Source organism: Brassica napus, chromosome C7 (assembly GCF_020379485.1).
Source record: "Brassica napus cultivar Da-Ae chromosome C7, Da-Ae, whole genome shotgun sequence".
Classification (NCBI taxonomy): Eukaryota; Viridiplantae; Streptophyta; class Magnoliopsida; order Brassicales; family Brassicaceae; genus Brassica; species Brassica napus.
In genome coordinates, this window is record NC_063450.1 from 24,486,802 (window position 1) to 24,504,808 (window position 18,007).

The 18,007-nt window shown below is 42.2% G+C and overlaps 2 protein-coding genes and 3 non-coding genes across 5 annotated transcripts; 2 read left to right on the plus strand and 3 right to left on the minus strand.

Moving 5' to 3' along the window:
- Positions 1–252: 252 nt before the first annotated feature.
- Positions 253–359, minus strand: LOC125590737. Its single transcript, XR_007326741.1, has one exon. It is a non-coding gene; the product is annotated as a small nucleolar RNA R71 (small nucleolar RNA).
- Positions 360–4,402: 4,043 nt separating this feature from the next.
- On the plus strand, positions 4,403–8,545 carry LOC125590507. The gene is made up of 4 exons (XM_048764093.1): positions 4,403–4,486; positions 6,283–7,926; positions 7,982–8,206; positions 8,315–8,545. Exons 1-4 carry the CDS (start codon positions 4,403–4,405, stop codon positions 8,543–8,545), a joined length of 2,184 nt encoding a protein of 727 aa, XP_048620050.1.
- On the minus strand, positions 6,448–6,554 carry LOC125590738. The gene has a single exon (XR_007326742.1). It is a non-coding gene; the product is annotated as a small nucleolar RNA R71 (small nucleolar RNA).
- Positions 8,546–10,455: 1,910 nt separating the features above from the next.
- Positions 10,456–10,562, minus strand: LOC125590739. The gene has a single exon (XR_007326743.1). It is a non-coding gene; the product is annotated as a small nucleolar RNA R71 (small nucleolar RNA).
- Positions 10,563–14,606: 4,044 nt separating this feature from the next.
- LOC125590508 lies at positions 14,607–16,542 on the plus strand. The gene is made up of 2 exons (XM_048764094.1): positions 14,607–14,690; positions 15,997–16,542. Exons 1-2 carry the CDS (start codon positions 14,607–14,609, stop codon positions 16,540–16,542), a joined length of 630 nt encoding a protein of 209 aa, XP_048620051.1.
- Positions 16,543–18,007: the final 1,465 nt, after the last annotated feature.

Below are 18,007 nucleotides of genomic sequence, written 5' to 3' on the forward strand. Positions count from 1 at the left end.
ATAGAGAACAAAAAGTATCATGGACTTGCTGCAGAAGACCCTTTTGATCACTTGTACAAGTTTGATAAATATTGTGGCTTGTCCAAGACCAATGGTGTTTCTGAAGATGCATTCAAGTTGAAGTTGTTCCCTTTTTCTTTGGGAGACAAAGCACATCAATGGGAGAAGGCTCTTCCAAGTGACTCTATCACAACTTGGAATGAGTGCAAGAGGGCATTCCTAGAGAAGTTCTTCTCTACCTCAAGGACAGTCAAAATCAGGAATGAGATCTCTAGCTTTCAGCAGAAGAACCTAGAGGGATTCAGTGAAGCATGGGAGAGGTTCAAGGGCTATTGGTCTCAATGCCCACATCATGGCTTCACCAAGGAGAGTTTGCTTAGCACCTTCTATAGAGGAGCTCTACCACAGTGCAAAAACATGCTTGATACTGCCAGCAATGATTTTTTTTTGGGAAGAACTACGGAAGAGGCAGAGGAACTAGTAGAGAACATGGCCAAGAGTGACTCAGTCTACAGTGAGGAGCATGATAGGGTCAACAGAGGTGATGATCAGCAGACAAAGAAAGAGATCAAGTCCTTACAAGACAAGATGGATTTGCTTCTTTCCAACCAAGCTAAACAGGAGCATATGAACTTTGTGGGTGGTCCTAGTCAAGAGGTTCCTCCTAAGGTCAATGAGGTTGATGGTTTAGAAGGCCAAGAGGAGTTGTGCTTCATCAATGCTAATGGCACATGGTACAGGAAAGAGCCCAATTTTCAGTACCAAAACAACTATCAGCAAAGGCCTCACTATAACAATCAGCAAGGAGGTTACCAAGCCAAGCAGAACTATCCTCAAGCCAACCAGTCTCCTCAGACTCAAGGAAGCTCTTCTAAAGCTCAAGCTCCAGATTCAAGTGTGGATTCTATGTTCAAGCAACTCTTGGAATTTCAGGCCAGAAATGAGAAGACCATGATTTATGAGTTCAAGAACATCCATGCAAAGATTGATGTGAACTATTCTGACCTCAACAACAAGTACATGCAACTTGCCTCTCATCTCAAGGCTTTGGAGAGTCAATTTGCTTCTATGCCTTCATCCTCCAAGCAGCCAATGGGGTCTCTACCAGGGAAATCAGAAAAGAACCCCAAGGAGTCTTGCAATGTTGTCTTCTCCACAACTTCTCCAGAGATTGAGTTGAGTGATCATGACAAAGAGGAGGATGAGATTGAAAGACTGGTATTTGGAACTGAGTTTGGGGAAGTTGAGAGATTTGTTGTGGCCACAGCTGAAGCACAGATTGTGATGGACGCTGCAAGGAAGGTTGAAGCAACAAATCTGCAAAGAGCTGAGCACAAAGCTGAGAAACAAGTTGAGAAGAGAGCTGACAACAAGCTGAAAAAAGATAAGCTAAAGGAAGCCACTGAGGTTGAGCTATCACCCTATGATAAGCTCCTTTTCCCCCAAAGAGTTCTCACCAAAGCTCAGACGAAGGTGCTCTCCAAGTTCAGGAAAGATCTTAGTGATGTTGGGGTCAGGCTTCCAGAAATCTCGAGTATGCGTGAAGCTCATGTCCAGATGATGCTCATCAACGAAATTCTAGACCACCAAGCTGAAGTGGCCGAGACTTTGGACATCTCTATTCTGAAGATTGATCGACCAATCCCTCCAAAGTCCCTCCCTAAGCTTGAGTCTCAAGGGATGTTCACCTTGCCTTGCTACCTTAGTAAGCTCACTTTTGATGATGCTCTTGTTGATTCTGGTGAAAGTGTGAATGTGATATCAATGGAGATGATGCAGAATCTAGGGATTGAGAGCATGGAGCCAAACACATCTTCCCTACAGTTTGGAGATTCCTCTTTCTACAACCCCTATTGGTCTCATCAAGGACTTTCCTTTAAAGATTGGAGCATGCACCATTCCTATAGACCTCATTGTTCTGAAGATGGCAACTGAGAAGAGAGTCTCATTGATCCTTGGCACTCCATTCCTCACAACAGTGGGAGCTTGCATAGACTTTGCCAACAAGAAGGTCACACTCCTAAATGTGAACAAAGCTGTCTCCTATCCACTACAATCCCCAAAGATGAATGCTGAGTATTGTGGAACAATCACTTGTTGAGCATCCTCCATTGAGAAGACCAAGGCTGAAGGGGTTGGTATTGAGAAAGAAGGTCTTGCTGGAGAATCCTCTAAAGAGCTGTGTGATGAGCACTTGGAAAGTGCTAAAAAGAAGGACGTGAGTAGAGCCACAAAGGCTGCTCATGATAAGAAAAAGATTGTGAAAGAACCTCATCCTCCACCTCTTGATAAGACTCCTCACACTCTCACTCTCCATCCAATGAAGCTTAAGGATGGGGCCATTGAGTACAAAATCAAGTGCAAGGGAAGGTCTAAGCCATTCTCAAGTGCAAGGGCCATCATCACTCCTCAGCTCCAGAATGATCCAATCAAGTCTCAAGAGCTTCTCTCCCACGTCCTCACCATCACTCTTGAAGGTGGGAAGGACCCTCCTTCTCACTAGCCAAAGGAAAGAAAGTCAAACTAGAGACTTAAAACAAGCTCACTTGGGAGGAAGTCCCATGACTATCCCTATACATATCAGTAGGATCTTCGTTTTTAAGACCCTTGGGCTGAGGAGGAAAGCGGCCAGACATTGCTCCCTAGACACCACTGCCTTTTCCAACACTCCATCAGAGGTACTCCTTCACCTTAATCTTGTACATACCAGTTTATCTTTGCATATTGCTTTCCTTTGGGTATCTCTTCCTTACTCACACAGAGACTGTGTGATTTAAGTGTGGGGAAGGTACCAAGTATTTGATCATGTTTGCTTTGATGATTTTGAGTCTCATGCATTGCATTGTACATACATATATGCATAGAAAAACAAAAAAAAATCAAATTTTTGAATCATGTAGTTGCATCACTTGCATTCTTAAGATTGAGTCTAGAGCATATATGATGCATTCACTTGCATATGGAGCAGCTGATTGATATTGCCTTGTATAGAACACTGGTTTGCACTGAATTTGACATCCTAGTTAAACATATCAAGTAGCTTAAGCATCTTTTGAAAGGCTTGCATGCTTCGAGCCTTGAAAACTATTCTTGAAACTTGTTTGCTTGCTTGATATTGGCATTGTTCTTAAGATCAGCTCCAATCTGAACTTGGCTTGAATGAACTTAATCTCTCTTGCATATGGGCATTTGCATACTTGATCATGGATCTCATACACACTTGGGTTATCTTATACCATTATACCAATCTTTGTTAACCCAAATGGCACTCCATACCCTACAACCCTAGCCATTCTTTGAGACCAAACATTGAATTGCATGAGTGATGCCTCTTTTGATAGCTTGTCATGTGCAAAACCTTGAGAGTATTGGAGGCGACATAGATTTGTTCTCATCTCTTGCCAGCAAAATGAGCTAGCATTTGGGGATGGTGAGAGGGGTTTGTGTGTTCTAAATGTTAATATCTTGGGTTTGGGGAGTGAGAAAGATGAGAAAGATGAATAAAAGAGTGTCAATAGAAAAGAAAACTCTAGGGACAAAAGGAAAGTATGAAGCTCTAGATTATGTACAAAAGAACCTTCCCCCTTGAAAAAAAAAGAAAGAATCAAAGAGAAGGTGGGGAGGGAAATGAGAAAGAGTTAGAGCTAAGTGTTGTAAAAAGTGAATTAAAATCTCTAGGTTGTTGAGTCAAAAGAAAAGGAGAGTTGTTCATTTGGTGAGTGATGTGAGTGGGTGTTATTTTAGTTTTGAGATGATGATAAAAAGGGTAGAACTTGTAATCACTTATAAAAAGGGGTAGAATGATGAGAATGAATCTATGTATGCATGAGTTGCTTCTAGTCTTAGATAAATTTTGCATAATGATCAAGCTCCTTGTTTTTGAGTGATAACCACCTTGAATTGACAATATTTGAACCCTTATCCTCATTCACATTAGACCATTGCTTACCTAGCCAAATGATTGAGATCATGTGCCCATTTGTGAGAATTCACCTTGTGTGTGTGTGAATCAATGTGAGAGCTGGTTGAAGGAACTTGTTAGTTGATGAGTATTGCAACTTGTGTAGAGGCATAAGAGTATGGATAGGTCTAGAGAAGCTAGAGTATAATAAGAGAGTTGCTCATGCTATTTGCTATGTTTCTTTAGGATGTCAAGTTGAGTGCATTGAGTGTTTCTTTTGGCTAAGCTCCCATCTTTGTATCTCTCCTCCTTGTGTTTTGAAAAGTTTACTTGAGGACAAGTAAAGGACTAGTGTGGGGGAGTTGATATGTTGCATATTTACATGTTTTTAGCCTTCATATCTTGTACATTCTGATCATATAGATTAGGAATTAGGCATCTTTAGAGTCCATATTGCATGCATTGTCTTTATTAGGTGTTGGAGCTATGGAGTGATTGGAGATGATTGGGAGCATTGTGATTCAAAAAGAAGTAGAAAATGATCATTGGTCGAGTAGAGGAGCTGGAGCGAAATACTGGAGCGAGGTGAGCAACCCGCTCTAACCTAGAGCGACCTCTCGCAGCGACATCATCAACCCGCTCGACATTTCGTCGCGATACGAGCATGATCTGGAGCGGGCGAGCGCAGCGGGGTCAAGTAGCCGCTGTGACCTGGAGCGACGTAGCGTACCCGCTCTGGGCCCAACATCCCGTCGACAACTTTCGAGAACCGGAGCGACCAAGATAGAGCGAGGTGGGTACATAGCGCGCCAAATCCATGAAGTACGAAGGAAGCCAGAGCGACGTCCCGGAGCGAGGTGGCGAACCCGCTGTGAAGCTGGAGCGACCCACTGGAGCGGGGTCACGAACCCGCGCGCATGATCTATATTTGGTCAATTTTTCATGTTTTGCTGGACCTTCTCAGGCTTTTTTTTTAGGCCCACTAGGTTTTTAGGAGTCCTATAAATACTCTCTAAACCTAAAATTAGGACTTATCTTGTTTTCTATCTAATCAAAAGCCACTTTTGGGAAAAAGATCTAATCTTGATCATAATTTCTTATCTTTGCTTGATTATCTTGCTCTCTAATCATGTTTAACCTTGAATCATTCATGGTTTTGGGGTTATTCATGTCTATTAGTGAGTAGACTAATCTTGGATTCATGGGCTAGGGTGATTAAGGGTGATCAGAGAAGATCTAGGGTGTTTAGTGTTAGATCTACTTGTTTCCATGCTTGTTGAGGGTTCTCAATGCTATTTTAGTCTTGATCATACTAAAATAGATCTCTGGGCATTTCCTGCCCACAAGGTGTATGATGAAATGCCTTAACCAACTCTTCAATGCTTTTAGCTTGCTTTACCTAAGAGATTAGTTACTAAAGGAGTTAAGATTGCTATTAGACTTGTTCTCCATGTTTGGTTTAGTAACATTCAACCTAAGAGATTAGATGCTTGAGTTGCTTTACCAAAAGAACATCCATCTAGAGATAGAGCTTGTTTAGCTTAGTGTCTAGGCATAAGGAAAGTGTTTTATTGATAGCTTGCCACCCTTAGATTGGATCTACACCACCCAAGATCAAATGCCTAGCCCCATGAGTCCTCTTGCTTCATATTGAGAAAGAAATATCATTACTTTATTACATTAGCTTATTAGTTCTTAGTTCATACCATCTTTAAAACCGGATTGCATTTAGCTTAAGCATGAACTTGCATTCCCTTTGCTTTAGAATCACCTAGGATTGGTTCAACAATATTTTATACTACAACATTTGATCAGGAGCCTTGAAAACTCTTAACATCAAATTGGCGCCGTTGCCAAGTTCTAAGTTGATTGTGACATTGGGGTTTAGTCACTTGCTTGAGACTAAATCATTTTTCTTTTATTTTGTTACTGCTTCTCCTTCTTCCTCTCCCTTTGCATTTCAGGTGTATGAACTTGAGGAGCAGAGGTTCATCAAGCCTAGTTCCAAGAGTTGAAGACATAGTTGCACTTGAGAGGGAGGTAGCAAGAAAGAGAAGAGAAGAAGAGAAACAAGCTCACTTTCAGAGATTGGGTTTGAAATGGAGCACAATCAGAATCAGCCTCATGATGGAGTGGTCCAAGGAGCTGCAAACCTTAGGCCACAACATCCACAACGCCAAGCTAGAGCCATTGGAGCCTATGATCAACCTCACATTCATGGTCATAGGTTGGGAATCAGAGCACCAACTGTGGAGAACAACAACTTTGAGATCAAGTCAGGGCTGCTTAACACCATAGAGAACAAAAAGTATCATGGACTTGCTGCAGAAGACCCTTTTGATCACTTGTACAAGTTTGATAAATATTGTGGCTTGTCCAAGACCAATGGTGTTTCTGAAGATGCATTCAAGTTGAAGTTGTTCCCTTTTTCTTTGGGAGACAAAGCACATCAATGGGAGAAGGCTCTTCCAAGTGACTCTATCACAACTTGGAATGAGTGCAAGAGGGCATTCCTAGAGAAGTTCTTCTCTACCTCAAGGACAGTCAAAATCAGGAATGAGATCTCTAGCTTTCAGCAGAAGAACCTAGAGGGATTCAGTGAAGCATGGGAGAGGTTCAAGGGCTATTGGTCTCAATGCCCACATCATGGCTTCACCAAGGAGAGTTTGCTTAGCACCTTCTATAGAGGAGCTCTACCACAGTGCAAAAACATGCTTGATACTGCCAGCAATGATTTTTTTTTGGGAAGAACTACGGAAGAGGCAGAGGAACTAGTAGAGAACATGGCCAAGAGTGACTCAGTCTACAGTGAGGAGCATGATAGGGTCAACAGAGGTGATGATCAGCAGACAAAGAAAGAGATCAAGTCCTTACAAGACAAGATGGATTTGCTTCTTTCCAACCAAGCTAAACAGGAGCATATGAACTTTGTGGGTGGTCCTAGTCAAGAGGTTCCTCCTAAGGTCAATGAGGTTGATGGTTTAGAAGGCCAAGAGGAGTTGTGCTTCATCAATGCTAATGGCACATGGTACAGGAAAGAGCCCAATTTTCAGTACCAAAACAACTATCAGCAAAGGCCTCACTATAACAATCAGCAAGGAGGTTACCAAGCCAAGCAGAACTATCCTCAAGCCAACCAGTCTCCTCAGACTCAAGGAAGCTCTTCTAAAGCTCAAGCTCCAGATTCAAGTGTGGATTCTATGTTCAAGCAACTCTTGGAATTTCAGGCCAGAAATGAGAAGACCATGATTTATGAGTTCAAGAACATCCATGCAAAGATTGATGTGAACTATTCTGACCTCAACAACAAGTACATGCAACTTGCCTCTCATCTCAAGGCTTTGGAGAGTCAATTTGCTTCTATGCCTTCATCCTCCAAGCAGCCAATGGGGTCTCTACCAGGGAAATCAGAAAAGAACCCCAAGGAGTCTTGCAATGTTGTCTTCTCCACAACTTCTCCAGAGATTGAGTTGAGTGATCATGACAAAGAGGAGGATGAGATTGAAAGACTGGTATTTGGAACTGAGTTTGGGGAAGTTGAGAGATTTGTTGTGGCCACAGCTGAAGCACAGATTGTGATGGACGCTGCAAGGAAGGTTGAAGCAACAAATCTGCAAAGAGCTGAGCACAAAGCTGAGAAACAAGTTGAGAAGAGAGCTGACAACAAGCTGAAAAAAGATAAGCTAAAGGAAGCCACTGAGGTTGAGCTATCACCCTATGATAAGCTCCTTTTCCCCCAAAGAGTTCTCACCAAAGCTCAGACGAAGGTGCTCTCCAAGTTCAGGAAAGATCTTAGTGATGTTGGGGTCAGGCTTCCAGAAATCTCGAGTATGCGTGAAGCTCATGTCCAGATGATGCTCATCAACGACATTCTAGACCACCAAGCTGAAGTGGCCGAGACTTTGGACATCTCTATTCTGAAGATTGATCGACCAATCCCTCCAAAGTCCCTCCCTAAGCTTGAGTCTCAAGGGATGTTCACCTTGCCTTGCTACCTTAGTAAGCTCACTTTTGATGATGCTCTTGTTGATTCTGGTGAAAGTGTGAATGTGATATCAATGGAGATGATGCAGAATCTAGGGATTGAGAGCATGGAGCCAAACACATCTTCCCTACAGTTTGGAGATTCCTCTTTCTACAACCCCTATTGGTCTCATCAAGGACTTTCCTTTAAAGATTGGAGCATGCACCATTCCTATAGACCTCATTGTTCTGAAGATGGCAACTGAGAAGAGAGTCTCATTGATCCTTGGCACTCCATTCCTCACAACAGTGGGAGCTTGCATAGACTTTGCCAACAAGAAGGTCACACTCCTAAATGTGAACAAAGCTGTCTCCTATCCACTACAATCCCCAAAGATGAATGCTGAGTATTGTGGAACAATCACTTGTTGAGCATCCTCCATTGAGAAGACCAAGGCTGAAGGGGTTGGTATTGAGAAAGAAGGTCTTGCTGGAGAATCCTCTAAAGAGCTGTGTGATGAGCACTTGGAAAGTGCTAAAAAGAAGGACGTGAGTAGAGCCACAAAGGCTGCTCATGATAAGAAAAAGATTGTGAAAGAACCTCATCCTCCACCTCTTGATAAGACTCCTCACACTCTCACTCTCCATCCAATGAAGCTTAAGGATGGGGCCATTGAGTAGCGACATCATCAACCCGCTCGACATTTCGTCGCGATACGAGCATGATCTGGAGCGGGCGAGCGCAGCGGGGTCAAGTAGCCGCTGTGACCTGGAGCGACGTAGCGTACCCGCTCTGGGCCCAACATCCCGTCGACAACTTTCGAGAACCGGAGCGACCAAGATAGAGCGAGGTGGGTACATAGCGCGCCAAATCCATGAAGTACGAAGGAAGCCGGAGCGAGGTGGCGAACCCGCTGTGAAGCTGGAGCGACCCACTGGAGCGGGGTCACGAACCCGCGCGCATGATCTATATTTGGTCAATTTTTCATGTTTTGCTGGACCTTCTCAGGCTTTTTTTTTAGGCCCACTAGGTTTTTAGGAGTCCTATAAATACTCTCTAAACCTAAAATTAGGACTTATCTTGTTTTCTATCTAATCAAAAGCCACTTTTGGGAAAAAGATCTAATCTTGATCATAATTTCTTATCTTTGCTTGATTATCTTGCTCTCTAATCATGTTTAACCTTGAATCATTCATGGTTTTGGGGTTATTCATGTCTATTAGTGAGTAGACTAATCTTGGATTCATGGGCTAGGGTGATTAAGGGTGATCAGAGAAGATCTAGGGTGTTTAGTGTTAGATCTACTTGTTTCCATGCTTGTTGAGGGTTCTCAATGCTATTTTAGTCTTGATCATACTAAAATAGATCTCTGGGCATTTCCTGCCCACAAGGTGTATGATGAAATGCCTTAACCAACTCTTCAATGCTTTTAGCTTGCTTTACCTAAGAGATTAGTTACTAAAGGAGTTAAGATTGCTATTAGACTTGTTCTCCATGTTTGGTTTAGTAACATTCAACCTAAGAGATTAGATGCTTGAGTTGCTTTACCAAAAGAACATCCATCTAGAGATAGAGCTTGTTTAGCTTAGTGTCTAGGCATAAGGAAAGTGTTTTATTGATAGCTTGCCACCCTTAGATTGGATCTACACCACCCAAGATCAAATGCCTAGCCCCATGAGTCCTCTTGCTTCATATTGAGAAAGAAATATCATTACTTTATTACATTAGCTTATTAGTTCTTAGTTCATACCATCTTTAAAACCGGATTGCATTTAGCTTAAGCATGAACTTGCATTCCCTTTGCTTTAGAATCACCTAGGATTGGTTCAACAATATTTTATACTACAACATTTGATCAGGAGCCTTGAAAACTCTTAACATCAAATTGGCGCCGTTGCCAAGTTCTAAGTTGATTGTGACATTGGGGTTTAGTCACTTGCTTGAGACTAAATCATTTTTCTTTTATTTTGTTACTGCTTCTCCTTCTTCCTCTCCCTTTGCATTTCAGGTGTATGAACTTGAGGAGCAGAGGTTCATCAAGCCTAGTTCCAAGAGTTGAAGACATAGTTGCACTTGAGAGGGAGGTAGCAAGAAAGAGAAGAGAAGAAGAGAAACAAGCTCACTTTCAGAGATTGGGTTTGAAATGGAGCACAATCAGAATCAGCCTCATGATGGAGTGGTCCAAGGAGCTGCAAACCTTAGGCCACAACATCCACAACGCCAAGCTAGAGCCATTGGAGCCTATGATCAACCTCACATTCATGGTCATAGGTTGGGAATCAGAGCACCAACTGTGGAGAACAACAACTTTGAGATCAAGTCAGGGCTGCTTAACACCATAGAGAACAAAAAGTATCATGGACTTGCTGCAGAAGACCCTTTTGATCACTTGTACAAGTTTGATAAATATTGTGGCTTGTCCAAGACCAATGGTGTTTCTGAAGATGCATTCAAGTTGAAGTTGTTCCCTTTTTCTTTGGGAGACAAAGCACATCAATGGGAGAAGGCTCTTCCAAGTGACTCTATCACAACTTGGAATGAGTGCAAGAGGGCATTCCTAGAGAAGTTCTTCTCTACCTCAAGGACAGTCAAAATCAGGAATGAGATCTCTAGCTTTCAGCAGAAGAACCTAGAGGGATTCAGTGAAGCATGGGAGAGGTTCAAGGGCTATTGGTCTCAATGCCCACATCATGGCTTCACCAAGGAGAGTTTGCTTAGCACCTTCTATAGAGGAGCTCTACCACAGTGCAAAAACATGCTTGATACTGCCAGCAATGATTTTTTTTTGGGAAGAACTACGGAAGAGGCAGAGGAACTAGTAGAGAACATGGCCAAGAGTGACTCAGTCTACAGTGAGGAGCATGATAGGGTCAACAGAGGTGATGATCAGCAGACAAAGAAAGAGATCAAGTCCTTACAAGACAAGATGGATTTGCTTCTTTCCAACCAAGCTAAACAGGAGCATATGAACTTTGTGGGTGGTCCTAGTCAAGAGGTTCCTCCTAAGGTCAATGAGGTTGATGGTTTAGAAGGCCAAGAGGAGTTGTGCTTCATCAATGCTAATGGCACATGGTACAGGAAAGAGCCCAATTTTCAGTACCAAAACAACTATCAGCAAAGGCCTCACTATAACAATCAGCAAGGAGGTTACCAAGCCAAGCAGAACTATCCTCAAGCCAACCAGTCTCCTCAGACTCAAGGAAGCTCTTCTAAAGCTCAAGCTCCAGATTCAAGTGTGGATTCTATGTTCAAGCAACTCTTGGAATTTCAGGCCAGAAATGAGAAGACCATGATTTATGAGTTCAAGAACATCCATGCAAAGATTGATGTGAACTATTCTGACCTCAACAACAAGTACATGCAACTTGCCTCTCATCTCAAGGCTTTGGAGAGTCAATTTGCTTCTATGCCTTCATCCTCCAAGCAGCCAATGGGGTCTCTACCAGGGAAATCAGAAAAGAACCCCAAGGAGTCTTGCAATGTTGTCTTCTCCACAACTTCTCCAGAGATTGAGTTGAGTGATCATGACAAAGAGGAGGATGAGATTGAAAGACTGGTATTTGGAACTGAGTTTGGGGAAGTTGAGAGATTTGTTGTGGCCACAGCTGAAGCACAGATTGTGATGGACGCTGCAAGGAAGGTTGAAGCAACAAATCTGCAAAGAGCTGAGCACAAAGCTGAGAAACAAGTTGAGAAGAGAGCTGACAACAAGCTGAAAAAAGATAAGCTAAAGGAAGCCACTGAGGTTGAGCTATCACCCTATGATAAGCTCCTTTTCCCCCAAAGAGTTCTCACCAAAGCTCAGACGAAGGTGCTCTCCAAGTTCAGGAAAGATCTTAGTGATGTTGGGGTCAGGCTTCCAGAAATCTCGAGTATGCGTGAAGCTCATGTCCAGATGATGCTCATCAACGACATTCTAGACCACCAAGCTGAAGTGGCCGAGACTTTGGACATCTCTATTCTGAAGATTGATCGACCAATCCCTCCAAAGTCCCTCCCTAAGCTTGAGTCTCAAGGGATGTTCACCTTGCCTTGCTACCTTAGTAAGCTCACTTTTGATGATGCTCTTGTTGATTCTGGTGAAAGTGTGAATGTGATATCAATGGAGATGATGCAGAATCTAGGGATTGAGAGCATGGAGCCAAACACATCTTCCCTACAGTTTGGAGATTCCTCTTTCTACAACCCCTATTGGTCTCATCAAGGACTTTCCTTTAAAGATTGGAGCATGCACCATTCCTATAGACCTCATTGTTCTGAAGATGGCAACTGAGAAGAGAGTCTCATTGATCCTTGGCACTCCATTCCTCACAACAGTGGGAGCTTGCATAGACTTTGCCAACAAGAAGGTCACACTCCTAAATGTGAACAAAGCTGTCTCCTATCCACTACAATCCCCAAAGATGAATGCTGAGTATTGTGGAACAATCACTTGTTGAGCATCCTCCATTGAGAAGACCAAGGCTGAAGGGGTTGGTATTGAGAAAGAAGGTCTTGCTGGAGAATCCTCTAAAGAGCTGTGTGATGAGCACTTGGAAAGTGCTAAAAAGAAGGACGTGAGTAGAGCCACAAAGGCTGCTCATGATAAGAAAAAGATTGTGAAAGAACCTCATCCTCCACCTCTTGATAAGACTCCTCACACTCTCACTCTCCATCCAATGAAGCTTAAGGATGGGGCCATTGAGTACAAAATCAAGTGCAAGGGAAGGTCTAAGCCATTCTCAAGTGCAAGGGCCATCATCACTCCTCAGCTCCAGAATGATCCAATCAAGTCTCAAGAGCTTCTCTCCCACGTCCTCACCATCACTCTTGAAGGTGGGAAGGACCCTCCTTCTCACTAGCCAAAGGAAAGAAAGTCAAACTAGAGACTTAAAACAAGCTCACTTGGGAGGAAGTCCCATGACTATCCCTATACATATCAGTAGGATCTTCGTTTTTAAGACCCTTGGGCTGAGGAGGAAAGCGGCCAGACATTGCTCCCTAGACACCACTGCCTTTTCCAACACTCCATCAGAGGTACTCCTTCACCTTAATCTTGTACATACCAGTTTATCTTTGCATATTGCTTTCCTTTGGGTATCTCTTCCTTACTCACACAGAGACTGTGTGATTTAAGTGTGGGGAAGGTACCAAGTATTTGATCATGTTTGCTTTGATGATTTTGAGTCTCATGCATTGCATTGTACATACATATATGCATAGAAAAACAAAAAAAAATCAAATTTTTGAATCATGTAGTTGCATCACTTGCATTCTTAAGATTGAGTCTAGAGCATATATGATGCATTCACTTGCATATGGAGCAGCTGATTGATATTGCCTTGTATAGAACACTGGTTTGCACTGAATTTGACATCCTAGTTAAACATATCAAGTAGCTTAAGCATCTTTTGAAAGGCTTGCATGCTTCGAGCCTTGAAAACTCTTCTTGAAACTTGTTTGCTTGCTTGATATTGGCATTGTTCTTAAGATCAGCTCCAATCTGAACTTGGCTTGAATGAACTTAATCTCTCTTGCATATGGGCATTTGCATACTTGATCATGGATCTCATACACACTTGGGTTATCTTATACCATTATACCAATCTTTGTTAACCCAAATGGCACTCCATACCCTACAACCCTAGCCATTCTTTGAGACCAAACATTGAATTGCATGAGTGATGCCTCTTTTGATAGCTTGTCATGTGCAAAACCTTGAGAGTATTGGAGGCGACATAGATTTGTTCTCATCTCTTGCCAGCAAAATGAGCTAGCATTTGGGGATGGTGAGAGGGGTTTGTGTGTTCTAAATGTTAATATCTTGGGTTTGGGGAGTGAGAAAGATGAGAAAGATGAATAAAAGAGTGTCAATAGAAAAGAAAACTCTAGGGACAAAAGGAAAGTATGAAGCTCTAGATTATGTACAAAAGAACCTTCCCCCTTGAAAAAAAAAGAGAAGAATCAAAGAGAAGGTGGGGAGGGAAATGAGAAAGAGTTAGAGCTAAGTGTTGTAAAAAGTGAATTAAAATCTCTAGGTTGTTGAGTCAAAAGAAAAGGAGAGTTGTTCATTTGGTGAGTGATGTGAGTGGGTGTTATTTTAGTTTTGAGATGATGATAAAAAGGGTAGAACTTGTAATCACTTATAAAAAGGGGTAGAATGATGAGAATGAATCTATGTATGCATGAGTTGCTTCTAGTCTTAGATAAATTTTGCATAATGATCAAGCTCCTTGTTTTTGAGTGATAACCACCTTGAATTGACAATATTTGAACCCTTATCCTCATTCACATTAGACCATTGCTTACCTAGCCAAATGATTGAGATCATGTGCCCATTTGTGAGAATTCACCTTGTGTGTGTGTGAATCAATGTGAGAGCTGGTTGAAGGAACTTGTTAGTTGATGAGTATTGCAACTTGTGTAGAGGCATAAGAGTATGGATAGGTCTAGAGAAGCTAGAGTATAATAAGAGAGTTGCTCATGCTATTTGCTATGTTTCTTTAGGATGTCAAGTTGAGTGCATTGAGTGTTTCTTTTGGCTAAGCTCCCATCTTTGTATCTCTCCTCCTTGTGTTTTGAAAAGTTTACTTGAGGACAAGTAAAGGACTAGTGTGGGGGAGTTGATATGTTGCATATTTACATGTTTTTAGCCTTCATATCTTGTACATTCTGATCATATAGATTAGGAATTAGGCATCTTTAGAGTCCATATTGCATGCATTGTCTTTATTAGGTGTTGGAGCTATGGAGTGATTGGAGATGATTGGGAGCATTGTGATTCAAAAAGAAGTAGAAAATGATCATTGGTCGAGTAGAGGAGCTGGAGCGAAATACTGGAGCGAGGTGAGCAACCCGCTCTAACCTAGAGCGACCTCTCGCAGCGACATCATCAACCCGCTCGACATTTCGTCGCGATACGAGCATGATCTGGAGCGGGCGAGCGCAGCGGGGTCAAGTAGCCGCTGTGACCTGGAGCGACGTAGCGTACCCGCTCTGGGCCCAACATCCCGTCGACAACTTTCGAGAACCGGAGCGACCAAGATAGAGCGAGGTGGGTACATAGCGCGCCAAATCCATGAAGTACGAAGGAAGCCAGAGCGACGTCCCGGAGCGAGGTGGCGAACCCGCTGTGAAGCTGGAGCGACCCACTGGAGCGGGGTCACGAACCCGCGCGCATGATCTATATTTGGTCAATTTTTCATGTTTTGCTGGACCTTCTCAGGCTTTTTTTTTAGGCCCACTAGGTTTTTAGGAGTCCTATAAATACTCTCTAAACCTAAAATTAGGACTTATCTTGTTTTCTATCTAATCAAAAGCCACTTTTGGGAAAAAGATCTAATCTTGATCATAATTTCTTATCTTTGCTTGATTATCTTGCTCTCTAATCATGTTTAACCTTGAATCATTCATGGTTTTGGGGTTATTCATGTCTATTAGTGAGTAGACTAATCTTGGATTCATGGGCTAGGGTGATTAAGGGTGATCAGAGAAGATCTAGGGTGTTTAGTGTTAGATCTACTTGTTTCCATGCTTGTTGAGGGTTCTCAATGTTATTTTAGTCTTGATCATACTAAAATAGATCTCTAGGCATTTCCTGCCCACAAGGTGTATGATGAAATGCCTTAACCAACTCTTCAATGCTTTTAGCTTGCTTTACCTAAGAGATTAGTTGCTACAGTAGTTAAGATTGCTATTAGACTTGTTCTCCATGTTTGGTTTAGTAACATTCAACCTAAGAGATTAGATGCTTGAGTTGCTTTACCAAAAGAACATTCATCTAGAGATAGAGCTTGTTTAGCTTAGTGTCTAGGCATAAGGAAAGTGTTTGATTGATAGCTTGCCACCCTTAGATTGGATCTACATCACCCAAGATCAAATGCCTAGCCCCATGAGTCCTCTTGCTTCATATTGAGAAAGAAAGATCATTACTTTATTGCATTAGCTTATTAGTTCTTAGTTCATACCATCTTTAAAACCGGATTGCACTTAGCTTAATCATGAACTTGCATTCCCTTTGCTTTAGAATCACCTAGGATTGGTTCGAAAATCTTTTATACTACAACATTTGATCAAGAGCCTTGAAAACTCTTAACATCAACATGATATTTGTATTCATCATTTGTTGAATAATGTGATATCATATTTCAAGGGGAAGGGATTAGCTGAGTTGATTTTTAAGGCTTCAAAGGCTTATAGAGTGGTTGATTTCAAGAAGACGTTTGCTCATGTTTGCAATATCAGTCCAGCAATTGGAAATTATCTTATGGAAACGGATGTCAAAAAGTGGGCTAGATGTCAATTTCATGGATACAGGTATGACATTAGGACAAACAATCCTGCAGAGTCGATAAATTCTGCGTTGCATTTGCCGAGAGAGTTTCCCGTAATTCCTTTGTTGGACAGTATTAGAGAAATGCTGACACGCTGGTTTTTTAAGCGTAAGAAGTTGATTAAGCACACCCATCGTTTGACCATAGATGTGGAGGAAAAGATCGATATGAGAATCGAAAAGGGGAAAACTTTCGGAGTTTACCCTGTAACCGATAGCCAGCTACTTTTTAAAGGCGATACAATTGACTGCTTTGTTGATTTGGAAAAACGGACTTGTTCTTGTGGGAAGTACGACCTCTTGAAGATCCCTTGTAGACACGCAATAAAAGCCGGTTTCTTTGTTGGAGAGAACCATATACATTGACTGATTTTTTGTATACCACGGGAGCTTGGAGAGAAGCTTATCAAGAAAGCATAAATCCCATTTCAGTTCCTGAAGATGGTTGGTCCGTCCCACAAGTTGTGGAAAATTCTGAAGTGCTACCGCCTGAGAAAAGAAGATCTCTTGGAAGAAATAGAAAACACATATATGAAACTGTTGAAGACAAAATCCGATCATCACAAGGATCATAGGGGGGTCAGCTTCGCAAGTGCAGTAGATGTGGTCTTGGTTGTCATAGTAGAGCAACTTGCAAGATGCCAATATAGTCGATTTGTTTGATGTGTTCTTCACAATTTAGTGAAAGTTTTTCAGACTTCATTTGCTTGATTTCTAGTAACTTTGTTTCAGTTTGTGACAACTTTGTTTCAGTCTTTCAGACTATATTTGCTTGAATTTTAGTAACTTTGTTTCAGTTTGGGAGAACTTTGTTTAATTTTCATGATGTATTAACTTGGTTAGAAGATCTGAGTCAATCGATCCCTTTAACAAACTGTTATGTCCGATCCGTCGGGATCGATCGATCTGTAGACTAACCGGTCGATCCAGCCGGTCGATCCTGAGAACAAACAAAAAATACGGACTATCTTTTGATCGACCTGGTACAGTTCTCTCGATCGGCGAAGCTCGATCTCGTACCGATCGATCGATCGACTATTTGGATCGATCGATCCCAGATTCTGATAAATCTCTACGACAGATTTCCCCACTTGATTTGAACCGAATTTAACTCATCAAAATAGAGAGAATAGGATAAAAACCTGTATTTATCTTCTCCTTCATGACTATACTTAATAGAATGGTAACTCACTATAGGTTATATAATTAATAAACGTTATAATCCAAATTGGGTATATAAAACATGAAAGCAACCCAGATCCGAATTCGAAATGCAGAAAATTAAAAAAAACGGTGGAATACAATGGAAAGATATAACTGATACTGATCATTGGTGGTCGTCAGGACTGCAGCTCCTACTCTGTCCTGGTGCTCGTCTGCTCCTATGGAGGCGTGAACCTCGCTCTGCATCGGCTGCTTCATCAGATGGTTCATCTCCTGCGTCGTCTCCAGTCATACCAGCAGCCTCTGAAGTCTGTGGAGCGCAGCAGCAGGAAGGAGTAGGTGGACATCTAATCTTTGCAAGTGCACCCCACACAGTCTGCATCATCGTCGAGAGCTTGACCAGTGTATCCGCTGTCCAGGCGAACTGTTGCTGCTGTGTACCATCTAATGGTGGTGCTCCAGAATCAAACTGACCAGTATATGGTGGTAACAAATACTCCATGGAAGGGTCTGGAGTATGATCGACTGAGATATCTGAAATGGTGTCATCCTCACATTGTGTATGCGTAGGACCCGAAGAAGAGGAACCACGACGACGTTTTGAAGCTGGTGGAGGAGGCGTGTAAAGAACTTCAGCAGGAGGCATGAACTCCATGTTCTCCATAGA

What these genes read in the sequence shown, in the direction of transcription:
- LOC125590507 (XM_048764093.1), top strand. Translation starts at nt 4,403, where the DNA reads ATGATTGGGAGCATTGTGATTCAAAAAGAAGTAGAAAATGATCATTGG. An exon ending in TCACTTTTGATGATGCTCTT is followed by an intron (nt 7,927 to 7,981) that starts GTTGATTCTGGT and finishes TGCAGAATCTAG; the next exon opens with GGATTGAGAGCATGGAGCCA. An exon ending in TAGACTTTGCCAACAAGAAG is followed by an intron (nt 8,207 to 8,314) that starts GTCACACTCCTA and finishes TCCATTGAGAAG; the next exon opens with ACCAAGGCTGAAGGGGTTGG.
- LOC125590508 (XM_048764094.1), top strand. Translation starts at nt 14,607, where the DNA reads ATGATTGGGAGCATTGTGATTCAAAAAGAAGTAGAAAATGATCATTGG. An exon ending in GAGCGAAATACTGGAGCGAG is followed by an intron (nt 14,691 to 15,996) that starts GTGAGCAACCCG and finishes TCATATTTCAAG; the next exon opens with GGGAAGGGATTAGCTGAGTT.